General features: G+C 38.9%; 1 protein-coding gene across 2 annotated transcripts in view; it reads left to right on the top strand.

The window, feature by feature from the left end:
• Positions 1 to 4,701: 4,701 nt before the first annotated feature.
• The window catches only part of TBC1D32 (TBC1 domain family member 32), a 333,094-nt gene continuing 311,328 nt past the window's right edge, over positions 4,702 to 26,467 (top strand). For both annotated transcript variants that reach the window (XM_063443466.1, XM_063443467.1), the window contains exons 1-2: positions 4,702 to 4,840; positions 7,162 to 7,361. In XM_063443466.1, the coding sequence (XP_063299536.1) occupies positions 7,207 to 7,361 (155 nt within the window). In that variant the 5' untranslated portion in view covers positions 4,702 to 4,840; positions 7,162 to 7,206. The remainder of the gene's footprint in view (positions 4,841 to 7,161; positions 7,362 to 26,467) is intronic.

The raw sequence follows: 26,467 nt of genomic DNA on the forward strand, positions 1-26,467 counted from the left end.
AAAACTGATATGGTCTAGTCTCCAATGTGCCCCTTCAACATCCCCATATCCCTGAAAAAGGTACACACGGGGGTATTGTTGTACTAAGACGACATAGCTGAGCAACATAATAGGTGTTATACTGCCATAGCACACATAAGGATTGCAAAATATACAGTATCATCTCCAAGTGTGTGTCAAAAAGGCAGAAAAAATGCTAATTGCTACTAGACTTGGTACAAACTAGCAAAAAAATTATCCTACGCTAGGGTTTAAAATATGCCCTTTGAAAGACCCCGGCGTGTCTACTTTTACAAATGGTAGGCCTTTGTGGCGTGGTTTGAAGTATCAGCCTGCTAAGAGGCTCTAAAATTGCACATGGACCCAGCGTCAAAATTCAAAGTTTGAAAAAAAAACTGATATGGCTTAGTCTCCAATGTGCCCCTTCAACATCCCCATATCCCTGAAAAAGGTACACATGGGGGTATTGTTGTACTAAGACGACATAGCTGAGCAACATAATAGGTGTTATACTGCCATAGCACACATAAGGATTGCAAAATATACAGTAACATCTCCAAGTGTGTGTCAAAAAGGCAGAAAAAATGCTAATTGCTACTAGACTTGGTACAAACTAGCACAAAAAGTGATCCTACGCTAGGGTTTAACCCCTTCAGGACCGGCCTGTTTTTGCGATGTTTGTACGTTAAGGACCAGAGCAGTTTTAACACTTTTGTGGTGTTTGTGTTTAGCTGTAATTTTCCGCTCTCTCATTTACGGTTCCCATACAAGTTATATATTGTTTTTTTTCAGGACAAAAGGGGCTTTCTTTACATACCATTATTTGTATTATGTCCAATATTGTATTTAAAAAAAAATAATAAAATATGGTGAAAAATTAAAAAAAAAACATGTTTTTGGACTTTTACTTGAAAAATCTTTTACTTATCTACAAAAGCTAATGAAAAAAACTGCTAAATAGAGTCAAAATTTTGTCCCGAGTTTAAAAACACCCAGTGTTTACATGCTTTATTGCTTTTTTTTTGCAAGTTATAGGCCTATAAATACAAGTAGGAAATTGCTGTTTCAATATATATATATTTTAAATGTATCAATAGTGACCTTGTAACACCGTTATCTGTCATAAATCCCCGAAACACACCTAACATGTACATATTTTTTTAAAGTAGACAACCCAGGGTATTCAAAATTGGGTATGTCCAGTTTTTTTTAGTAGCCACTTGCTCACAAACACTGGCCAAAGCATTTATATTTGTTTGTGTGTTAAAAATGCAAGAAACGCTAACTTTGGCCGGTGTTTGTGACTAAGTGGCTACTAAAAAAGGCTGAACATACCCCATTTGCAATACCTTGGGTTGTCTTCTTTTGCAAATGGTATGCCATCATGGGGCTAATTCTCATTCCTTGGCTACCATACGCTCTCAAAGGCAACCTAACCAATCCGACAAATTTCAATAAAAAAAAAAAAGGAAAATCAAGCCTTATATTTGACCCTGTAACTTTCACAAACACTATAAAACCTCTACATGTGGGGTACTGTTATATCCAGGATACTTCGCTGAACACAAATATTAGTGTATCAGAACAGTAAAATGTATCACAGCAATAATATCCTCAGTGAAAGTGCTGTTTGTGTGTGAAAAATGCAAAAAACTTCACTTTCACTGACAATATCATTGCTGTGATATGTTTTACTGTTTTGAAACACTAATATTTGTGTTCAGCGAAGTCTCCCGAGTAAAACAGTACCCCCATGTACAGGTTTTAGGGTGTCATAGAAAGTTACAGGGTTAAACACAGTGCTAGCAAATTAAATTATCTGGACTTTCGGCCTGGGTTGGCAGGCAGGTCCCTCAAATTGCAATCATTAAAATTACTTAATTAGGTAAAAATATTACATAAATACACATGTAGAATTTTAATATATATACATATTTATATATTTGACGTCTACGTGTATATTTATGAAATTATTTATGTAATTATGTATATGGACATATGTATATTTCGTATTGTTTTTATTTATTTATACATAGATATATATATCATTACATTCTAAGTATATTTTGATATAAATATATATATATATATATATATATATATCAAAATACTGTTAGAATAAAATTGCATATATAAATATTTATTTATAATTATTAAAAATTATTTTTATTTTTTGTTATTTATTTTTATTAACATATTATTTGTATTTTATAATAATATATATACCATATATATAGCAATTATATATATATTGTATATATTCGTGTGTAATTTAAATATAAGTGTATTTTTATATTAATATACGTATATATAAATATAAAAATACACTTAATATGACATTATATATATGATACATATATTATATATAGATATAATACATGTATATATATATCATATATATATATATACACACATTATTTTTTTTTTTTTTTTACACTGATTTTTTTTAACTTTATTTTTTTGATTTTTCACTTGCAGGGAGACTGCCTGTCAGCACAGACAGTCCCCCTGCAGGCAGATACACAGACACCTATTGCGGTCATGTGATCGAGTGATCACATGGCCGTGGGGTCCTGATCTGCCGAGGGGGGACTGCCCGGGCAGACAGGCAACCCCCCTGGACCGGGTGGAGCACTGATCGCCGCCGTGGGACCGACGGCGATCAGGTAAATTGCCCAAAACCGTTATGACGGTTCAGGACCGTCAGCGGTCCAAACGCACGTTTTACCGCTGACGGTCCTGAACCGTCAGCGGTCCTGAAAGGGTTAAAATATGCCCTTTGAAATACCCTGGAGTGTCTACTTTTACAAATGGTAGGCCTTTGTGGGGGTTTTTCGAACCGTCAAACTGCTATAGTGGCCCAAATTGAAACATAGGCCCATCAAATCCGTCTCTCAAAATTCTACTGTAAATACCGAAATGGACAGGTCTCCTATATGGCGCTGTAGCTTCACGAAATAGTGCCAAAGACATACAATGGGGGTGTTATTTTACTCAGAAGACTTAGCTGAGCATAATATTGTGGCTTTGGTCATGGTGGCACATGTCAAATATACACAATGCCTAGCAAAAATGTAATGCGGATGTAAAAAATGCCCCAAATTATTTTTTACCACAAACTTTGACATACATTGGTGAAAAAATGGGGGCATGTTAAGGCACAATATGCACCATATGAGATACCCTGGAGTGTCTACTTTTACAAATAGTAGGCCTTTGTGGGTTTTTTCCAACAGTCAAACTGCTATAGTGGCCCAAATTGAAACATAGGCCCATCAAATCCGTCTCTCAAAATTCTACAGTAAATACCGAAACAGACAGGTCTCCTATATGGCGCTATAGCTTCACGAAATAGTGCCAAAGACATACAATAGGGGTATCGTTGTACTCAGCAAATGTAGCTGAACACAAAATTAGGTTTTGTACAGGAATAGCACACACTAACTTTACGAAATACACATGAGAAGTTGTTTGTTATAATTTTGTGTCAAAAAAAAAAAAAACTAAATTTTTGTCCAATATTTAGCAGGGATTAGCGGTGAAATGGCTATGTTAAAAGTGTCAAAATAATGTTAGTTAAATAGCCTGTGATGTCTGCTTCATATAAATATATACTTTTGTGTGGCAATTTTGTTTTCTTTTATGGCTATTAAGCTTAGAAGACAAACATACCAAATTCTGAAATCGCTCCACATTAAAAGTTTATTTTACTCCTTGTGTTTTGTGACCTGTAACTACCAAAAAAAACTGAAAATCCCAGACACATTATATATTCTGCAAATCAGAACAACTAAATTAATGTATTTTTAATTACTTTCCTTAACCTGCACTAATTGTGCACACATTATTATTGCAAAAACTGAAGAAAAAAAAACAATATTTTTACATTTTTGGGCATTTTTTTATAATAAATAAGCATTTATATATGTATATATTACATCAATTTAAAGCCCTTTTTGTCCTTTAAAAAACAGTATATAATATGTCGGTGCAATAAAATAGTAAAATGCAAATTGCAGTTGAACGCAAACAGCAAAAAATGTGAAAATGTCTTGGGTCCTTACGTACAAGACAAGCTTTTGAAGCTGTCTTTAAGGGGTTAATATATATATAAACTTTTCAATTAGCCTCAACTATTAACAATTTAAGGGGTTCAGGGATTTAATAAATAAATCATAGGACTTTATATTCAGTTTTTTTTTTGTTTGTTTTAAATCCCTTTAAAATTGTCTATGAGAGAAATAGATAAAATGCTTCTCATTATCTCCTGCTGCATTGCACACTTGGTGAATAAATGCCTGCATGTGCAGCAAAGCACACTGCTAGTTCGCTGTCTGTAACGTGAAGAGCAATCACACTAGTATTGCCTGAACTCCCTCTCTCACACGTTTCTTTTTTTGTTCCCCCCCCCCCCCCCCCCCTGAAATAATAAAGCGGATTTCCCCTCTCCCACTATGGCAGGCGGAACAAGTTCTATGGGACACAATTTAACATGTCCAAGAACCCTGCCATTAATTCCGATACATTCAGACGTTTCACTCTGCATCCCCGGATACGTAATGCTACTTCTCTACACACGCGGCGCCATTTTAACAGCTCTGACGAGCGCCGATCTGCACATGCGCACGGCCTGGCTGCTGATTGGCGGTTTGCGCGTCAATCATGTATGACTTTACATGTTTCCAGCCCTGCCCCCCTGTCTGTATCACATCCCCTGTCATAGCTCCCGGGGGATGCAATACAGTTTGTGTGGTTACTAGTTACTGTTACCAGGAGCACTGAGAGGATCCGGCATCTTGTTAATGTGGAATAAGGGCACCATCCTTAGTACAGGGTCATGGTAAGTTCGGCTGTGCTCCCTGACCGGGCCTTTACAGCCTGAGTGACACCCCAAAACAGATTCCCATAGATTTATTAAATTTATCCACTCTGTAATTTCTTTCTCTGTGAGTTCTCGGTGTAAGATTTAAATATTCGTTAGAAGATTCCTTGGGGATAAAATACGCTGTGTATGTATTTCAACTAGTCCCACCCCCTGTCTCCATAGAAACCAGTTGCCTAAATTATATACACAGCTCTTCAGGCTTGCTATGTTTCCTTTTTCTCTCTCTCTCTCCCCCCGTTCTTCTATATAGTGAAAAGGTACTTAATGTTCTGTCTTAGAGTTTTAGCTGAAGTGCTTTATGTCTGCAGTGTTCCAGTAAACTCTGGATTGGACAGGATTAAAATCCAAATTGCAAAATTGGGGAGAAAAAAAAAAAAAGATCTGATTTGCAAAGATGTTCCAACTGGGCTTTTTGAGCCTCATTTTACAATTCTGACTTGAATGTGGTACAGGTCAGATTTTAGTGAATGACTGTGAGTCTTGACATTTTCACAGCACTGTAGAATGTGTATATGAAACAAAAATATATAAAAAAAAAAAAATAAGGCATCAGTTTAATACTGTATATTTAGATAAACGTTTAAAATGTTTTTGTTCAACATGTTAAATAATCAAAAATGTCACGCTATCACACTCCTATACAATGAATATAAATATTACAATGTTTTTCATAATATTAAATCATTTTTAAACGTTTATCCTCATCCATATCCTTCCCAATGCTTATCCAAAAGTATTAATTTAAGGTCTAAGACCTGAGAGGGGACTAGTTATCAGTTCCAAATTCCTCCCCTGTGCCTGAGAGAACTGAAATAACTCAATTATCTCCAGGCACAGAAAAACATACAATATTTAGTTATGTCCCCAACAGTTCGCCGGGAACTGTTCGCCAGCGAACATAGCTTGTTCGCGGCGGGCGAACATATGCGATGTTCGGTCCGCCCTCTATTCGTCATGGAGGTGGGAGGGACTGCTGCTGATTGGCTGGAATGTGTCTGCTGACTGTGAGGTTCAGAGTCAAAGTTTACTCAATGATGACGAATAGGGGGCGGACCGACCATCGCATATGTTTGCCCGCCGCGTTCGCCACGAACAAGCTATGTTCGCCAGCGAACTGTTTGGGACATCACTAACAATATTACAAAAAACCCAAAATACCTTTTTAAAACACATTTAAAAAAAAAGAAAAAAAAAAACAACACAAAAATTACATCCCCTAATAGTCCCGATCTGGGTGACCAACATATCCAAAAAATCACCCAGATCGGTTTAGGGAATTGGAATTTTCACGGAAGTCATCATTTTGACCGACTATGCCCAAAACAGTTCCATGAAATCATTGCTAATGGTCGGTCAATTGCGGTAGTCTTTTACAGGTTTCTAAGTCAAAAGTACAGGGCTTTTTTTTTTTTAACATGTGCATTGTGTTATACGAACGGCGGCCACACAGGGAAAGCACTTGAACTAATACCCAATTTGTGGTTAACAGCCAGGGGTGGTCGGTAATTAAAAGGTGCGAACAAGGGGTCACACATTGAGGGGGGTCAGTAAACAAACTGGGGCATTCGGACAGCCGAACAAAAAGCAATAAAAGTATATTTGAGTTCCCCATTCCACTACAAGGTGGGGTGGAGTCGGGTCAGAGCAAAACCAAAAAGTCTGCATCTCCTCATTGAAATGCATTTAATCAATGCATCTCTATGGGGAAAGTTCTACGTCTCCATGCAGAGCATGCACACTGTGCAGTCCTAACCCAGGTAGCACCTCTAGTGGCCGTTTTAGGAGTGGCCACTGGAGATGTTCCTAGGTTGCAATGAAGGCAGTGTTTACAGCAAAAGCCTGCAGGGACAAGCTATAGACCAGTGGTAGGCAACCTTCGGCACTCCAGATGTTGAGGACTACATCTCCCTTGATGGTTTGCCTGCATTATGGCTGTATGAGCCTTATAGATGTAGTCCATAACATCTGGAGTGCCGGAGGTTGACCAACCCTGCTACAAACACTAGAACAACTACATTACACTGTAGTTGTTCTGGTGACTATAGTGTCCCTTTAAATTATAGTGAATTGTAAACCAAATTGCAGAAAGTGCTGATTTCGAATAAAACTTGGCTAAAATCATAGCTTAGCTATTTCAGTCTAAATCTTTCATTTTTTAATGAAAATAAATAATTTTTTCATTATTATTTATTATTATTATTATTATTATTATTATATTATAATGATTGTGGATATTTAATCTAAATGTATTCACTTTTTTTTTTTTTTTTGCTTAGAAACACTAAACCTATCAAGAAGGAAGCCTTTCATCATTGGTCATCATGTCTGGTTTAACGCTGGAGGATGAAGCTTTGCTTCAGTCCATGGTCAGACAGTTGCTACAGAGTGTAAAGGAAAGACTGGCAGGTGCTCCATCTGCTGAATGTGCTGAAGAGATATTGCTGCATCTGGAAGAGACAGATGAACATTTCCACAAGTAAATACTTTTTTATATGGTAGTTCTGTGATTTATCCCACTGGACTAATTACTGTTGGCCTTGATATTTTGTTGTTTTTCTTTAAAGAATACATTGGGTATATTGCTAATTTGAGTTCCATTATACATACTCTCACTTTTGAAAACCATCTAAGTCTCTGAGACCTCTCGCTGATTTCAGTAGGAGTAATGTAGTATTTTACAAACCTCTTTTCCCTATTGCGTTCTCAGCAGTGCTCATATATGGGTGCCAAATAAATGTAAATGCTTCATCCCACCCTGCTGGTGTCCTTCCTACATTAGATAAGAGCCCCCAAAACCACCAATAGTTGTCCCTTATAGGAATAGGATGGATATTTTTTTTCCATTATGAGGCTGATGGGTCAGCACAAATTGTTGTTAGGGCTCCTCTGCAGCTGTTTCTGGATGGTGATTGTGGATTTCTCAGGGATAGATGGACCAGAAATGGGTCCAGCTCCCCATACGGCCTCCCTCTTTTTTTTTCTCCTGTCCATTATGCCAAGGGCCAGTGTATACTACTATAGAGTGCTGATTTTATTTTCCAGATGTCTAATCCAGCATAGTTGTCTTAGAAGCATTCCAATTACTCTCCTGCAACTGTCATCAAAACAAAACACTAAGCCCCATGTAAAAACTGTCCTAGCAACCTACTTTTCTACCCTTCCCTTACTTTTGGTGTCACTATTCCCCATACCCTCTAGCATGTAAGCTCATTGAGCAGGTCTCTCAACCCCACTGGGTACAAATACGTGTCTGTTAGTCCAGAGTAATGACTGGGTGATTTTTTTTTTTTCGATTTACAAGATGCTTGTGTATAGTGTGTATGTTCTTGTGTATATTTGTACATATGCACTACTTGTGTATATGTATATGTTCATGAGTGTGTATGTGTGTCTGTGTATGCTGAATATAGGCCTTCATGAATATCCTGTAATTCTTGGGTGGGAATTCATGCTCTCTTTATATTAACACCCCCCCCTTCTAGCACCATCATCTGCACTGTTCGCTTTTCTCTCTCTCCCCCCTTACTCTGTGATCTTTTCTTAAGATATTTAGGACCCTCTCTGCAAGAATGGTGTCTATGTTCTATCAAAGCTGTCTTATCTGCACTCATGTCGCTTTAACCCTTATATCACAACTCAACTTTGAATTCTATGTGTCATCTTGTTCATAAATACTTAAGACTTGAGAAAGGGAGGTTCTCCCGAAAGCTTGTCATTAAAAATTATGTTAGTCCATTAAAAAAGGTATTACAAGATACTAATTGTATCTGGTTGTTACATATATATATATATATATATATATATATATATATATATATATATATATATATATATATATATCCGTAAGAAAAAATCAGCACTCCCAGGATTTACACGAAAAAAATAAATTTAGTCTTTATTCCAGAGGTCGACGTTTCAGTTCCACTGGGGAACTTTCATCAGGACAGAATACAGATACACATACAAACAATCTGGTTTAAATAAGAATAGCAATCATGTAAACTCACGGTTCAGATGTGTTAAAGATCAATCAACCTATCCGTCGAGCGTCTGGGCGGGTGCAGGATGCTTCCGTGTTTCTAATCGCGCGCTCAGCTTACTTCCTGGTTCCCCGCGTCCTCCATCGCTATGGAGACGTCGGGCGCATGCGCGTTTACTTCCGGATTCATTTCTGCATCAGCCCTTCGCTCGGCGGTAGGATTTAAACAGAATCAGATAAAAAACATCACGGGAAGCTGCTACCTCCATCTAAAGAAAAGCAATATCAATACAACTAGTAATTAATAGTTACAAAATGAAAATATGTGATAGACTCTTCAGGGTCATACAGTGTGATGAATTCTTGCAATGTGAAAGAATCACTTTATCCTTGTTGAAACTCAAGTATTGTGAAATATAATCAGATATTCTCATCAATTAATCTAATCAAAGGAAGGTGATCTACCCCCACTAATAAGGGAGTCACTATAGAATGTGATGTGGTGTGTGACACTAGGTTCTTATTATATCCATCTACATGTGTTATACTTTATAATCCAATGTAATGCAGTCAATATATTAAACCATGGTTCGTCAACCTGGTCCCTACCGCCCACTAGTGGGCGTTTCAGGATTCCAGGTGGGCGGTAGGGATTTCCAGGTTGATCGGGCGGGCGGGTGCGAGCCGGCGGTACCCGTGCGACTGGGTACCGCCGTGACCATTTGCGGCTCCGGCCCGCCCGGTAAACCGCCGGGGCCGCCTTCCAAAGTGTCCATCGGGTGGCCCATGCTGTCAGGGCCACCCGATGGATGCGGATTGTAAGGGGGCCCGGTCAGCGCTGGGCGCTTTAACAGCGCGACCGGGCCCCCTGTGATGACATCACAGAGCTGGGAGGAAGTGATTCCCCGGTCACTCCTCCCAGCTAAAACTGAGAGCCGCACGGGAGGATCAGCAGGGAGTCAGAGTGGGAACTCTGACTCCCATCCACCTGAGCCACCACTGGACCCCAGGGAAAGTCACCCTCCTGCACCTTAAAGGTAGGAAACAGGAGGGTGACTTAAATATAATGTGTGTGTGTGTCTTTGTAGGTATGTCTTGTGTGTGTCTGTCTGTATGTGTCTTTGTATGTATGTCTTGTGTGTGTATGTGTCTGTCTGTGTATGTGTGTGTGTCTTTGTATGTATGTCTTGTGTGTGTATGTGTCTGTCTGTGTATATATGTGTGTGTGTGTCTCTGTATGTATGTGTGTCTTGTCTTTGTATGTATGTCTTGTGTGTGTCTGTCTGTGTATATATGTGTGTGTGTCTGTATGTGTCTTTGTATGTATGTCTTGTGTGTGTGTATGTGTCTGTCTGTGTATATATTTGTGTGTGTGTCTGTATGTATGTGTGTCTTGTCTTTGTATGTATGTGTCATTGTATGTGTGTCTTGTGTCTGCATGTGTGTGTGCATGTCTGTGTGTCTGTTTGTATGTATGTGTCTTGTGTGTATGTGTGCCTGTCTGTGTCTTTGTGTGTGTATGTATGTGTGTCTTGTGTGTCTGTATATGTGCCTGTCTGTGTCTGTATGTATGTCTTGTGTGTGTCGTATGTGTGTCTGTATGTGTCTTGTGTGTGTGTGTATGTGTCTGTCTGCATGTATGTGTGTCTTGTCTTTGTATGTGTGTGTCTGCATGTGTGTGTGTCTATGTATGTCTTATGTGTGTGTGCATGTCTGTTTGTATGTGTGCCTGTTAGTTTGTATGTATATGCTGCGAGACTAAATATTTGATATCTGGTTCGATTTTCGTAAGGAACAAACGAAGGTCTCTTTCAGTGATATTCAGACGACTTCTCTGTTTGCGCATAATATGATTTCTCATTTGTGCGTCAGCTCATCTCCTCTCCCTCCTCAATTCCCCTCCCCACCTTTTTTTCCCCTTTTTTCTATTTTTTAACCATCCTTATAGCAATGCCCAGTAGGAAGGCTGAGCTAGGTAGCCCACTTACTATAGTCCACTATAACATACAGACACACACACATACAGACACACACACACAGGACACACACACACAAGGCACACACACAAGACACACACACAAGACACACACACAGGACACACACACAGGACACACACACACACAGGGCACACACACACAGGACACACATACAAAGACATAGACAGGCACACATACGTGTGTGTGTGTGTATGTGTGCCTGTCTGTGTCTTTGTATGTGTGCCTGTCTGTGTCTTTGTGTGTGTGTCCTGTGTGTGTGTCTGTATGTTATAGTGGACTATAGTAAGTGGGCTACCTAGCTCAGCCTTCCTACTGGGCATTGCTATAAGGACGGTTAAAAAATAGAAAAAAAGGGGAATAAAAGGTGGGGAAGGGAATTGAGGAGGGAGAGGAGATGAGCTGACGCACAAATGAGAAATCATATTATGCGCAAACAGAGAAGTCGTCTGAATATCACTGAAAGAGACCTTTGTTTGTTCCTTACGAAAATCGAACCAGATATCAAATATTTAGTCTCGCAGCATCAACCTCAAGGATCTCATTAATCACTAGTAAAGGTAATTTCAATTTACTTTATTGTTTTCTCATTAAACGTTATAAAGTTAAAAACCTTATAAACCTGCATTAAGTAGAAATAAAAAGATAAATGTACGTACATTTATTTTTTTTAAAAAACACCCCCCTTTCTTAAAAATATTCTGCATTTGCGCGAAAACTGGTGGGCGGTAAGGAAATTTTTTCAACCAAAAAGATGCATTAGTGGGCGGTAGGTAGAAAAAGGTTGACTACCACTGTATTAAACTGTGGAGGGTGTTAATGCATCCTCAAGTGAAGTGCTACTGTGTGCTCTTAAAAAGTGTAAAACAATGTGCAAAACTGACTATTCATTATGTCCTAATATAGCATTGCTGATTACTCCTATGTGTAAGCTAAATCTATACGTCCGGGATGCCAATCTTATATATAAAGGGGAGACTTTGTTATAGAAAGATTCTCCTCAACTGGGATTCTCACCTACTCGTGCTCCCCAAAGAATGGGCAAAGGGCATATAGAGAAGGCAGTTGAGGAGAATCTTTCTATAACAAAGTCTCCCCTTTATATATAAGATTGGCATCCCGGACGTATAGATTTAGCTTACACATAGGAGTAATCAGCAATGCTATATTAGGACATAATGAATAGTCAGTTTTGCACATTGTTTTACACTTTTTAAGAGCACACAGTAGCACTTCACTTGAGGATGCATTAACACCCTCCACAGTTTAATATATTGACTGCATTACATTGGATTATAAAGTATAACACATGTAGATGGATATAATAAGAACCTAGTGTCACACACCACATCACATTCTATAGTGACTCCCTTATTAGTGGGGGTAGATCACCTTCCTTTGATTAGATTAATTGATGAGAATATCTGATTATATTTCACAATACTTGAGTTTCAACAAGGATAAAGTGATTCTTTCACATTGCAAGAATTCATCACACTGTATGACCCTGAACAGTCTATCACATATTTTCATTTTGTAACTATTAATTACTAGTTGTATTGATATTGCTTTTCTTTAGATGGAGGTAGCAGCTTCCCGTGATGTTTTTTATCTGATTCTGTTTAAATCCTACCGCCGAGCGAAGGGCTGATGCAGAAATGAATCCGGAAGTAAACGCGCATGCGCCCGACGTCTCCATAGCGATGGAGGACGCGGGGAACCAGGAAGTAAGCTGAGCGCGCGATTAGAAACACGGAAGCATCCTGCACCCGCCCAGACGCTCGACGGATAGGTTGATTGATCTTTAACACATCTGAACCGTGAGTTTACATGATTGCTATTCTTATTTAAACCAGATTGTTTGTATGTGTATCTGTATTCTGTCCTGATGAAAGTTCCTCTGGAATAAAGACTAAATTTCTTTTTTTCGTGTAAATCCTGGGAGTGCTGATTTTTTCTTACGGATATCAATTAGTGCAATCGAGCACCGGGTCTTCAAACAAATGTGAGTTGGAGTGCAAGGTTTTTTCCTTTTTTTTTATATATATATATATATATATATATATATATATATATATATATATATATATATTCCATATTTTTCGCTCCATAAGACGCACCACACCATAAGACACACCTAGTTTTTAGAGGAGGAAACCCATAAAAAAGATATTCTGAACAAACTGTCCCATAGTGTTTCTTAACACCCCCCCTCCCCTGTCCCATAGTGTTCCTTACCACCGACTCCCCTCTCCTGTCCCATAATGATCTTTAACCCCCCTCCCCTGTCCCATAGGGATTTTTAATCCCCCTCCCCTGTCCCATAGGGATTTTTAATCCCCCTCCCCTGTCCCATAGTGTTCTTTAACCCTCCCTCCACTGTCCCATAGTGTTCTTTAACCCCCATCCCCTTCTTCAATAGTGTTATTTAGCCCCCTCCCCTTGTTCAATAGTGTTATTTAACCCCCCTCCCCTTGTCCAATAGTGTTCTTTAACCCCGTCCCCTTATCCAGTAGTGCTCTTTAACCCCCCTCCCCTTGTCCAGTAGTGTTCTTTAACCCCCCTCCCCTTGTCCAGTAGTGTTCTTTAACCCCCCTTCCCTTGTCCAGTAGTGTTCTTTAACCCCCCTCCCCTTGTCCAGTAGTGTTCTTTAACCCCCCTCCCCTTGTCCAATAGTGTTCTCCTCCCCTCATTCCATAGTGTTGTTCCCCCTCCCCTCATCCCATAGTGTTCTTCCCCCGTCCCCTCGTCCAATAGTGTCCCCCCTCCCCTCATCCCATAGTGTGTCCCCCCTCCCCTCATCCCATAGTGTGTCCCCCCTCCCCTCATCCCATAGAGTGTGTCCCCCTCCCCTCATCCCATAGTGTTCTTCCCCCCTCCCCTCATTCCATAGTGTTCTTCCCCCCTCCCCTCATCCCATAGTGTTCCCCCGCCTCCCCTCATCCCATAGTGTGTCCCCCTCCCCTCATCCCATAGTGTTCTTCCTTCCTCCCCTTGTCCAATAGTGTTCTCCCCCCCCTCCCCTCATCCCATAGTGCCCCCCCCTTCCCCTTGTCCCATAGTGATCTTTCCCTCCTATATTGCCCCCCCTTCCCCTTGTTCCATAGTGTCACTTAGTTACTTACCTGTATTGTAGCGTGGGTCGGCAGAACAGCGCGCACCGTAGTACAGGAACTTAAATTTCAGTTTCCGGTGTCCGGCCGGACTTAAAGGAAGTTTGCATCAAGAAAGTGCCACCTGACTCTGTCAAAAACCTTCTCGGTGTCCAAGGACAGAGCCAGGAGGGACACTCCTTCTTTAGAAGCCAGATCCATAACATCCACCATTCTTCTGATATTATAAGCTGAAGATCTAGTTGCCACAAACCCTACCTGTGTATAATTGTAGAGATTATATTACTCTATCTTGAAGCAATTACTGTAGAATATAATTTTATATCTGTGTTCAGAAGAGATAGGTCTATAATTTGCTATTATCTCTGGGTTGTTGTTATGTTTAGGAATAGGTACAATGTAAGCTTTTAAAAGTAAGAGTTCTCACTAGGTTGCCACTCCATGACTTTGTAAAATTGGTTACTAAAGCTATCAGGGCCAGGAGAATTGGCAATTTTTAAGTTTTTCTATTGCACTAAGCACCTCATCTGATGAGAGGTTTATTCAACTGGATTAATTGATCCTGGGACACTTAAGGGATCTGATATTTATTTAAGAATCCCACAATATTTATCGGGGCATGTCTTTCTGGCAAATTATATCACTCTAATTCTTGGAATACCTGTACTATCTTAGATGGGACAAGAATGGTGTCATTACCCTGTATAATCTTAGAAACTGTCTTTTCTAGCTTTTTCGTTTTTTAGTCTACTAGTCAAAAGTTTGTCCGCCTTGTTTCCTTTATAATACCAGGTGCTTTTCAATTTCTCTAAAGAGAAATTCACCTTTTGGATCAATGCGTCGTTAATTTCCTCTTTAACCTTTTTCAATTTTTGGCCAGTATCAATAGAAAGTTAGATTTTATTTGTTTCTCCAATTTGTCCAACTCTGCATATAGATCTGCCAGGTTCCTAAAGTTTTTTTTTTTTTTCCTGGTAGCCTAATATAATGAAATGACCTCTTATTGTGCATTTATATGTGCACCAAATCGTGTCTATGGGGGTTTCATCGCTTAAGTTCTCGTTAAAAAAATACTCTGTTAATTCTTTAATTAGGGCTATATTTTGTTCCTTAGAGACAAGTCTATCGTTAAGTCTCCAACTTTATCTGTCTCTGTTATAGTCATCCTTGATTATCATTATCAGAGCATTATGATCAGACCAAGGTATAGTCATAATAAGTCTTTTTAATTATTTTTGCTGTGTCTGCTTCTGCGATAAAGTAATCAATCCTTGAGTAGACTTTATGTGAGCTAGAAAAACAAGTAAAGTCCCTTTAGTGAGGGTGCCAAACCCACCAGAGATCATACAAAAAATCTTTTCTAAGAATATCGCCAAAGTTCCCACTTTGATTACTAGTAAAAACATTTGGCTCCTTTTCCTTTAAGGCTATTACTATCCATAGCTGGATCTACCAGTGTGTTAAAATCTCCAAAATATATAATCCAACCCTGCCTAATCCTCTCAACTTTATTAAATAGTTTTTGGAAGTATCTATTAGGGGATTGGTTAGGAGCCTACACATTGGCAATTGTGTATGTATGGTTATTATTTACCCCAATAAAAATGATACCTCCGTTCTTTATCTATTTCTTGATAAATCAACCTAAAAGCAGCTTTGGTGGATACAATAGTCAACACTCTTTTTTTTCTTATTGGCCATAGAAGAGGAAAATATATATTGATAATCTTTAGATTTGAATAGTGCTTTTCCCCCTGCTCGCCAGTGGGTTTCTTGCACTCCGCATACATCTAGATTTTCTTTTTTTTTCTTTTTTTTTTTTTTTAAGTTTAAAAGTATTACTCTCTTTTGAGGAGAATTCAATCCTCTCACATTTAAAGATGCAAATTTCAACATATTGGATCATAAAATTGTTTGCTCTCTCTCCCCTGTCTCCCCCGACTGAAATGCTCTTCATACTCACCATAATGAGAAACACATAGCTATTGACATAAAGCACATAGACAAACCAAAAAAAAAAAAACAATCCCCTATACCTAGAGGTCCGTTCCAGACCCTCAAGCGCTGTAACCAGTACAGCTTTTTATTGCTTTTCTCAAACTGCACTAATTATGTAAACATTATTGCTAAAACTGTGAAAACAGTGAACAGTGTCAGTGCAATGTACAATATAGTGCCAGCAATACAAAATCAATAAATTAAATAAGTGTGCAAATTCACAAGTGCATTAAGTGATAAATCAACTAGAGAAACTTACTAATAATCTCCTAAAATTGGAGTATCACAATAGTCCTTCCAGGGATATGTAGGAACGTAAAAGAGAAAAAAAGGGAAAAAAAATATAGTGTAATACAGTATAGTATAAAATAGTAAATAAATGGATTAAATAAGATTCACAAGGAGAGAGCAGTAAAAGTCTGCTCTAACATTTCTGCCTTTGGTCCTCGGTACAGGACTGGATATTGGCAGGCAACCATGACGGCAACTGAATACCAAAGTGTGCTTTATTTCCACATGAGTTAAAGGACCACTATAGGCACCCAGACCACTTTAGCTCAATGAAGTGGTCTGGGTGCCAGATCCCTCTAGTTTTAACCCTGCAGCTGAAAATCTGAAACTGCTATGTTTCACTGAGGGTTAATCCAGCCTCTAGTGGCTGTCTCACTGACAGCCGCTAGAGGCGCTTCCGCGATTCTCACTGTTTAAATCACAGTGAGAAAACGCTGGACGTCCATAGGATCGCATTGAGTAATGCTTTCCTATGGGCAGTTTGAATGCGCGTGTGGCTCTTGCTGCACATGCGCATTCGGAGCGTACGTCGGCAGAGGGAGGAGAGTTCCCCAGGGCCGAGGGAGCCCAGCACTGGAGAAAGGTAAGTGGCTGAAGGGGTTTTAACCCGTTCTTCCCAGCGGGGTGGGGAACCTAATGACCCTATAGTGCCAGGAAAACGAGTTTGTTTGTTGTTGTTGTAAGTGATACAGCTCTTTATACCTTTATTGAAGTTCAAACCCCACAGTTGTACAGTCTGTCAAAGCCGCGGCTAGCACTAGCGTTTTTTTCCAAGGTGTCAGCACTGTAGGGAGTTCTTCCGGGAACCTGAGCTTCGAACAACTACGTGATGGCGTCGTATGCAAATATATGTGATGACGTGCATCGCCTGGGCGCCTTCCTCAGTTTTTTACTCATGTGGAAATAAAGCATACTTTCGTATTTAGCTGCCGTCCTGATTACCTGTTCCTACACCCTGTTCCAAATTATTATGCAAATTATATTTTTCTCATTTACCTAAATAATTGATGTAAATATCAGCCAGCATAATTCTCATGTTATCAACTATTAAGAGTACAATTCAGATTTTATTGAACAAACCTCCTAATGATAACAGTATTTTTTTTAAACATAAAAAACTTACAATGCACTGTTCCAAATTATTACGCACAGTAAGTTTCAAAACACTTTATAGGTTGTAAAGAACTGAAAATTGTCATTTGTTGTGTTTGCAGCATATTTACTGAAATCAAAAGCTATTTCAATCAAACTTGTAACAACATTTTTACTTTTTAAACATTTTAACGGGTCACATTACATTTTAACGTAGGACCCCTTATTTGATAGCAGCTTCACAAGTCTTGCATCCATTGAACTAGTGAGTTTTTGGACAGTTTCTGCTTGAATTTGTTTGCAAGATGTCAACATAGCCTTCTAGAGCTGCTGTTTGGATGTAAACTGCCTCCCTCCCTCATATATCTTTTGCTTGAGGGTGCTCCAAAGGTTCTCAATAGGATTGAGGTCAGGGGGGATGGAGGCCACACCATGACTTTCTCTCCTTTTATCCCCATATCAGCCATTGATGCAGAGGTATTCTTTGCAGCATGAGATGGTGCATTGTCATGCATGAAGATGATTTTATTACAGAAAGCATCAGGGAAGAAAGTGGTCAGTCAGAGACTCCACATACTTTGCAGAGGTCATCTTTACACCTTCGGGACCCTAAAAGGGCCGACCAGCTCTCTTCCCATGATTCCGGCTCAAAACATGACTCCACCGCCGCCTTGCTGACATTGCAGCCTTGTTGGAACAGGGTGGCCGTCCACCAACCATCCACTACTCCATCCATCTGGACCATCCAGGGTTGCACGGCACTCATCAGTTAACAGGACTGTTTGAAAATTAGTCTTCATGTATTTTTCTGCCCAATGCAGCCGTTTCTGCTTGTGAGCATTGGTTAGTGGTGGCCGACTAGAAGGTTTATGCACAGTTGCAATACTCTGGAGGACTCTACACCTTGATGTTCGTAGGACTCCAGAGGCACCAGCAGCTTCAAATATCTGTTTGCTGCTATGCAATGTTATTTTAGCAGCTGCTCTCTTGATCCGATGCATGGATCTGGCAGAAATCTTCCTCAATGTGCCTTTTTCTGGACGAACCCGTCTGTGCTCTGAATCAACCCCAAATCTCTTAATATGATGATCACGCTTAAGTTTTCGTGAAATATCTAATGTTTTCATACCTCGTCCAAGGCATTGAATTGAACTATTTCACTCTTTTCTGCAGCAGAGAGATCCTTTTTCTTCCCCCTATTGCATGAAAATGGTGCTCTGCTTAATCGTGTGGAACACCCTCCTTTAGTAGTTTTTCCTTAAATTGGACTCACCTGGTAATCTTATTATCACAGGTGTCTGAGATTGTTTTCAGTGATCAAAAGAGCCCTGAGACACAATGCCATCTATGAGTTAAACTGAAAAACAAAATATTTAATCTTTGTGACACTTAACCCCTTCCCGACTGCGGACGGAAATTTTCCGTCAACCTTGTCCTTCAGTTAAGGACCGTTGACGGGGAAAAAAATAAATAAAGTTAATTCCCACCCCCCCTTTCCCCTGTTTTCATAAAATTAACCCCTTCCCGGCCAATTGATCACTGACTACAGTGATCAATTGGCAGGGTATACATTTTAATGTCATCTGATTTTTTTTTTTTAACCCCTGAGGGTTAATTATTATTTTTTTTAAACCCTCAGGGGTTAAATTTATTTTATTAATTAATTTAAATATTAAAAAAATATATATTTAGCTAGCTGGGATGGGTGGAAGTTAGTGGGGAATTGGGGAATTTGGTGTTAGGCTAACTAGGGGTTAACGTTAAAAAAAGTTTTAAAATAAGCTTTAAAAAGGTAAAAACATTTTTTTTAAATGTTTCAGTAACGTTTAAGTAATAAAAATAAAATACCACCCCCTGTACCCAGTCTAAATAAAAATTAACCCCTTCCCTGCCAGTTGATCACTGCCTACAGTGATCACAATACAGATCACAGTATTATACTGTGATCTAATTTTTTTTTTTAACCCCTGAGGATTAACTTTTATTTTATTTTAATTTTTTTAACCCTCAGGGGTTCAATTTATTTAATTAATTTAAATATTTTATAATTAAATATTTTGCTAGCTGGGGCTGGTGGGAGTTATGGAAAAAATGGGGAATTTACGGTTAGTGCTGCTTACTGCTACTTAGGGGTTAACGGTAAAAGAAAAGTTTAGAAAAAAAATTAAAAGTGTAAAAAAAGTTAAGATAGTGTAAAACATTTAATAAGTAAAAAAAAGTTTAAAAACGGGTTTTACAAAGTAAAAAAAAATACATTTAAAAATGCTCATTACCACTAAACTTGGTACAAGCTAGCGGGAAAATGATCCCACGCTAAGGTTCAAAATATGCCTTTTGAATTACCCTGGGATGTCTTCTTTAAGAAATGGTATGCCTTTATGGAGTAATTGGATTATATAGCCTTGTAAAATACTCTAAAATGGGACATGGACACAGAGTAAAAATTGAAAGTTTGGAAAAAACTGTAATGGCTGTGTCTCAAATGTGCCCCTTCAATGTCCACATATACCTGGCAAAGGTACATACGGGGGTATTGCTGTACTCAGCCGACATAGCTGAGCAACATATGAAGTAGTATACAGTCGTAGTACACATAAGGTTTGCAAAGTATACTGCGCAAACTCACTTTGTGTGTCAAAAAGGCAGAAAAAATGCTTATTACCACTACACTTGGTACAAGCTAGCGGAAAAATTATCCCATGCTAAGGTTCAAAATATGCCTTTTGAAATACCCTGGGATGTGTTCTTTAAGAAATGGTATACCTTCATGGTTTAGTTGTAATATGTAGCCTCAAGTGCTCCAAAGTGGGACACGGACGCATCAAAACCCTCCATGAAAATTCACACTTAAAAACCTTAACTTGTTACGTCTCTTTTACAGCAGTGTAACTTCACAAAATAGTGTCTAGGTCATACATTGGGCATATTGTTTTACTCAGAAGACTTGGCTGAGCATAATTTGGGGGGTTTGAACTTAGTGGCACGTATGAAATGTACAAAATGGGCAGCAAAAATGTAATCTGTATGTAAAAAATGCCCCCATTTTTTTTTTTTTTTTACTTCATACTTTGGCATATATTGGTGAAAAAAATGGGGCATGTTAAGGCGCAATATGCACCATATGAGATACCCTGGAGTGTCTACTTTTATAAATGGTAGGCCTTTGTGTTTTTTTTTTTGAACAGTCAAACTGCTATAATACCCCAAATTGAAGCATAGGCCCATTAAATCCGCCTCTCAAAATTCTACTGTAAATGTTGAAACGGACAGGTCTCCTATATGGCACTGTAGCTTCACGAAATAGTGCCAAAGACATACAATGGGGGTATCATTGTACTCAGCAGAAGTAACTGAACACAAAATAAAACGTTGTACAGGAATAGCACACACCAACTTTACAAAATACACATGAGAAGTTCTTTGTTATAAGTTTGTGTGCCAAAAACTCAATTTTACTCCGATATTTAGCAGAGATTGGCGGTGAAATGGCTACTTAGAAAGTGTCAAAACAACCTTAGGACAATAGCCTGTGATGTCTACTTTATATAAATATATACTTTTGTGTGGCAATTTTGTTTTCTTTTATGGCTATTAAGCTTACAAGACAAACCTACCAAATTCTAAAATCGCTCCACATTAAAAGTTTATTTTAATCCTTGTGCTTTGTGACGTGTAACTACCAAAAAAAACTTAAAATCACAGACACATTATATATTCTGTAAATCAGGACAACTAAATTAATTTATTAGGCACACATTATTATTGCAAAAACTGTACAAAAAACAAATTTCTCTTTTTTTTCTTTTGCATTTTTCTGTATTTTTTTTTAATAATAAATAAGCATTTATATTTAAAAAACAGTATATAATATGCGTCGGTGCAATAAACGAGAGAGATGCAAATTGCAGTTGAACGCATACAGCAAGAAAATGCAAAAATTGCTTGTGTCATTAAGCGTAAGACAAGCTTATGAAGCTGTGTCCTTAAGGGGTTAAATAGTATTTGCATAATAATTTGGAACAGGGTGTACATATCCCTGGAAGGAATATTGGGATACTCCAATTTTAGGAGAGTATTAGTAAGTTTCTCTAGTAGACTTATCACTTAATGCACTTGTGAATTTGCCAGTCAGTATGATAGCCATTAGAGTTGAATTTAATCCTGCAATGTAAACATTACAGGGTTAAAAGGACAGGCCCCCTGCACCTATGCCACTTCATTGAGATGATGTAACCTGGTTGACTTAAATGATCCTTTAAGAGTTAATATTTTGAATTAAATCCTAAAGGTTACAGGAAGCCTATGTAACAATAGACACAGGGGTGTCCTGTGAGAGGAGTTACAGGGGAGAAATACCATGTATAAGAAATACAATCTACAATAAAATACAGAAAGAAACCACAAAAAGTGTATTATAGTAAAACACCATAAAAAAGGGTTGTGAATATATTGCACTCACAAACTGTAGATTGATATCAGGCATATAAAAACTCAAAGGACTGCAGCACCCTCTTTCCTTCACATTTATTTATATATATTTATAAATGGTAGGGATGCACCGAAACTGAAAATTTACGATGCCCTTGGCCGAAAATGACTTTCTACCCCAAATGATTTTTAAAAAGTTTTTCCCCTATAATTTTATTAATATTAGACTTTTTTAAATGAATTTAATCTAATATGAAAGCCTTCCCTTCTCCCTTCTCTTTTAGTCACCCCCCCCCTTAATGTTCCTCTCTCGCTCCTCTAGTGTTCCTCTACCCTCCCTGTTTTTTAGTGTTCTCTCCCCCCTCTTCCCCGGTCTCATAGTGTTCTTTCCCCCCTACTCCCCAGTCCCATAGCGTTCCCTCCTCCCCTGACCCATGGTGTTCTTTTCTCCCTCTCCCCTGACCCATGGTGTTATTTTCTCTCCTCCCCTGTCCCAGTGTTCTTTCCCCTCCCCATAGTGTTCTTATGCCCCTCCCCGTTCCATAGCGTTCTCCCCCCCATCCCTAGTGCAGTATTCTTGACCATCTTTCATTGTGATATATAATCATCTGAATTGTTAATGCAAGCATGTCTATTAAACTATGCACTACAAATATAAAACAAAATATATATATATATATATATATATATTATTATTTTTTTTTTTTTTTTTTTTTTTTTTTGGCAAACTTGACCCGTTTTCGGCCGAAACGGGATAGGCCCGAAATTTCGGTGCATCCCTAATAAATGGAGAGAGAGGAGAGACAAACACATGCAAAACTGTATACAAATAAAATCAAGATTTATTACAGGTTGCACTCATAAGATCAAATAAAGCAATATGCTCATCAGTAAAAACACTTCACCAGATCCAAGGGAAGAAATCAAATCTCCTGGAGTAGTATTGAGATGATCCAAATCCGCAGGTACCGTTAAGTACACAATAAAAGAATAAATAAACCAAATAAAATATTTAGTCTCTCCTTGCCCTACGTGTTTTGTCCCACTGGGGACTTCATCAGGGGTAGGGCATAGATATAAATGGAGTGAAGGAAAGTAGGTGTTTCAGTCCTTTCAGTTGTAATATGCTTTCTATCAATCTCTAGTTTGTGAGTGCAATGTATTTACTACCCTTTTTTATGGTGTTTTACTATGTTACACTATTTGTGGTTTCTTTCTGTATATTATTGTAGGTTGTATTTCTTATACATTTCTTTTGGAGGAGTCTTTTTACTATCTGCATTATACAAAAAAAGGGCAATTTTGTCTTTTTCTGTTTGCTTATATCCATTAGTGGTGCACATTTTGGGTCACAAATATTTTTTTTATATGAAGGAGAGAAATGCCAGCCTTGCAGCAGCATTTATTATGAACTGTAGATAGTATGGTTTCTGGAAAGACCAATAAGGAGACAATTACTTAGTCAATTAGTAGTCAATGTGAGAAAATACAAGAGCATTAATAAGCCCTTACTATTGTCTGCCTGTTTACTATTTTGATATCTAGTATGCTTCTGCTATTTCTCACTTTTACTGATTTATGTTCTGTGCCCTTTGATTTAGTAGCCTGTGTTCTCTTATCTTGCTAAGCGTTAAACCAGGCCATTTGAAGGTCCAGTGTAACGCGTTTCTATCTTTCCTACTTTGTATTTTGGTAGGAAGTTTCACTACTGTGAAAGTTTCACTACTATGCCCACAAAGAAACTTTACTGGTAGCAGCAAGGAAAGTTCAATCACTTCCCGAACCCCACCAACGGGTTGCATTGTTTGCTGATCTGTCGGCGGCCACGATTGAGAAACGAAGGAAATTCATCACAGTTACTAAGACTCTTAGAAACAATAATGTGGTCTACAGATGGGGTTACCCCACCAAACTGATTATATGGCGACAAGGCAGAAACTACACTGCGAATGATTCGGCGGAAGGAATGAAGCTGATCACAACTTGGGGCCTATGGAAAGGGTCACCTACTCATCAGGATACGTCCGAAAAAGCCTCCCCACGACGACTCCAAGCGGACTGGCAAATGGCAAAATCTCCAGCCAAGACTCCCTGAACTTTCTCGCTGTGCATATCTACATGAAGGTCGTGTTGGTATACAAATGAATATTGTGGCCATTACTTTGCATGTGCCACTGTCTATGTATGTTTCTTAGCATGTTAAATTATGTCGATACATTCCAGGGTGTTTTCGGCCAAAATTTCCTATACCCGTGGCACCTGATAGTCTCTGGCTGCCCTGATCGCAAGATCGGCTCTTTACTTAATTTTGTTCACTTGCTCTGTTGCAACATTATTTCACCTCTCATGCCTCAGAGTCCTTATAGGTCAGTACTGGTGAAAGTAGCGACCACCGGCGACAAATGCTCGATGCTTTCGCAGCTTATGACCAGTATAACTTCTCCGTATAGATATGTATTCCATCATCGCACATGTTACAAGCCAAAGGGTATACCCCTATTTCAGTTGCACCCTATTTCGATTTCACGTGCGACCTATACATAATTTACTGTTTTTAAACACATATATTTTTACCATGTTTAATATGTTTTGCACTGTAATTCAGAGTTATTTGGGAAATGTTGACAAGCAACTTGCCTTATACATGATATTCTGGACAGCTGAGCAATCATGACAAGATCAGTTGCTGTTCTGCTCATATCTCGGAGACCGCGTATCCAGGCAGTATCCAAATCCAATGTCAAATTTCACCAACCGCGATTATAGGCGGCGTAATAATAACCAAATTTATTCCGTAATTCTCACTCGATACGGATATCATTTGGAGACATTGTGTCCCAGCACTATCAGTCCCAGTGGGTGGTTTATAAGTATTTTCAAAATGTTATGTTTATGTTGATATTACAATTTCTTATATTGTGTAACGTTGTGAAAGCATACCATGGGTCGGGAGGAGCTTCAAAGACCCTCCCTGAGTCAACTATGGGTATAACCTTTTATACCCTAAAGTTGACCGATTTCGGTAACCGTAGAAAGGGTTTTGTTTGTATATACTTTAGTTATTGTTGTACTTCTTTCTTTTGCTCTCCCCCTCCCCCTTCTTGTTTTCCGCCTAAACTTTACTAACTATGCTACCTCCCAGGTAATCCCATCACCCAAGGATAACAAATGCCACAGCACCGTCACGACACATTTGGACGAAATAACCGACTGTATGCCACCAGAAGGGCCAATATTCTATCTGCTTAAAGGTAATCGTTTGCAACAATATTTCCTAGGGCACGAATGGCTATCTCACCGCCATATCACCGAACAACAGTCATGCCCCCTCAAACATTAAAAATTATTTCCCTTAACGCCAAAGGCCTTAACAGCCCCTATAAAAGAAAGCAACTACTAAAAGACATGCACAGGTCTGAGGCAGCTATCGTTTGTGTTCAGGAAACCCACTTTGCAAAGAAAAACCCTCCTCAGATACGATCTCCGAAGTACCCTGCAGCGTACTTTGCTTATTCCCAGAGTAAATCTAAGGGAGTAGCAATCTTTTTTCACACCGACTGGGTATTCACGTTGCGCAAACAATTTACAGATCTAGATGGGAGGCTACTGATACTAGTAGGAGAACTAAATGGCATACTGGTGACAGTGGCTTCCCTATATGCCCCTAATGAAGCGCAATTTTCTTTCCTCAACAAAGCAATCAAAAAGGTAACCTCCATCAAACACGGACATGTAATTATCTGTGGCGACTGTAACTGTACCCTTGATCCCTCGCTGGATATCCAACGTATCAAAAACAAAACCCCTAGCAAACTATCCACTCACAACAGTAAATTGTTCTCTCAACTCATACATGAACATTACCTCTATGATACATGGAGGGATCTATTTCCAACTGCACAAGACTATACATATTTTTCACCGGTACACTTCACTTATACAAGCATTGACCTGTGCCTGATTGACAAATCTACACTTTCTCATCTTTTAGGCCAATCCATAGGGCTTAGAACATGGTCAGATCATGCCCCTATACTGATCACACTGACAGTGCCATACCCAACTAAAGTAAGGGGTAAATGGCGCTTAAACGAATCCCTTCTAGATGACCCCGCCTACAGTCAACAAATTTCCACGACACTCAATACTTACTTTTTAGTAAATACCACCGACGATACTGCGGTAGAAACCCAATGGATGGCGCACAATGCGGTCGTTAGGGGTGAACTCATTAAATTGGGATCCACCGCCAAAAAACAATTTCTCACCAAAGATTCTACACTTCATCAGACACTTCGTACTCTAGAAAATTCCAACAAAAAAGCCCCCTCCAAGTCCTTATCCCAACAAATCGCTAAAATACCGGGGGACATTCAAAATCTCCATGCCCAAACTTATGCCAAACAAGCACTTAAGACCCAACAAACATACTACATAAAAGGTAACAAGGCAGGCAAATTACTAGCCAATCAACTAAAAACAAAATACTTACAAACGAAAATCCCATATATCTCTTCCAAAGATAATATCAGAATATACAATCCCAACGGCATTGTCGATGAACTATCCCGCTACTATGAGGACCTCTACAATCTTGCTGCTAACAAAGAAACGCATATACCGAATTCATTAGAAATATCGCATTACCTCTCACGAATCACACTCCCACAAACCACGGCACATCAAA

This window comes from Pelobates fuscus, chromosome 2, assembly GCF_036172605.1.
Source record: "Pelobates fuscus isolate aPelFus1 chromosome 2, aPelFus1.pri, whole genome shotgun sequence".
NCBI lineage: Eukaryota > Metazoa > Chordata > Amphibia > Anura > Pelobatidae > Pelobates > Pelobates fuscus.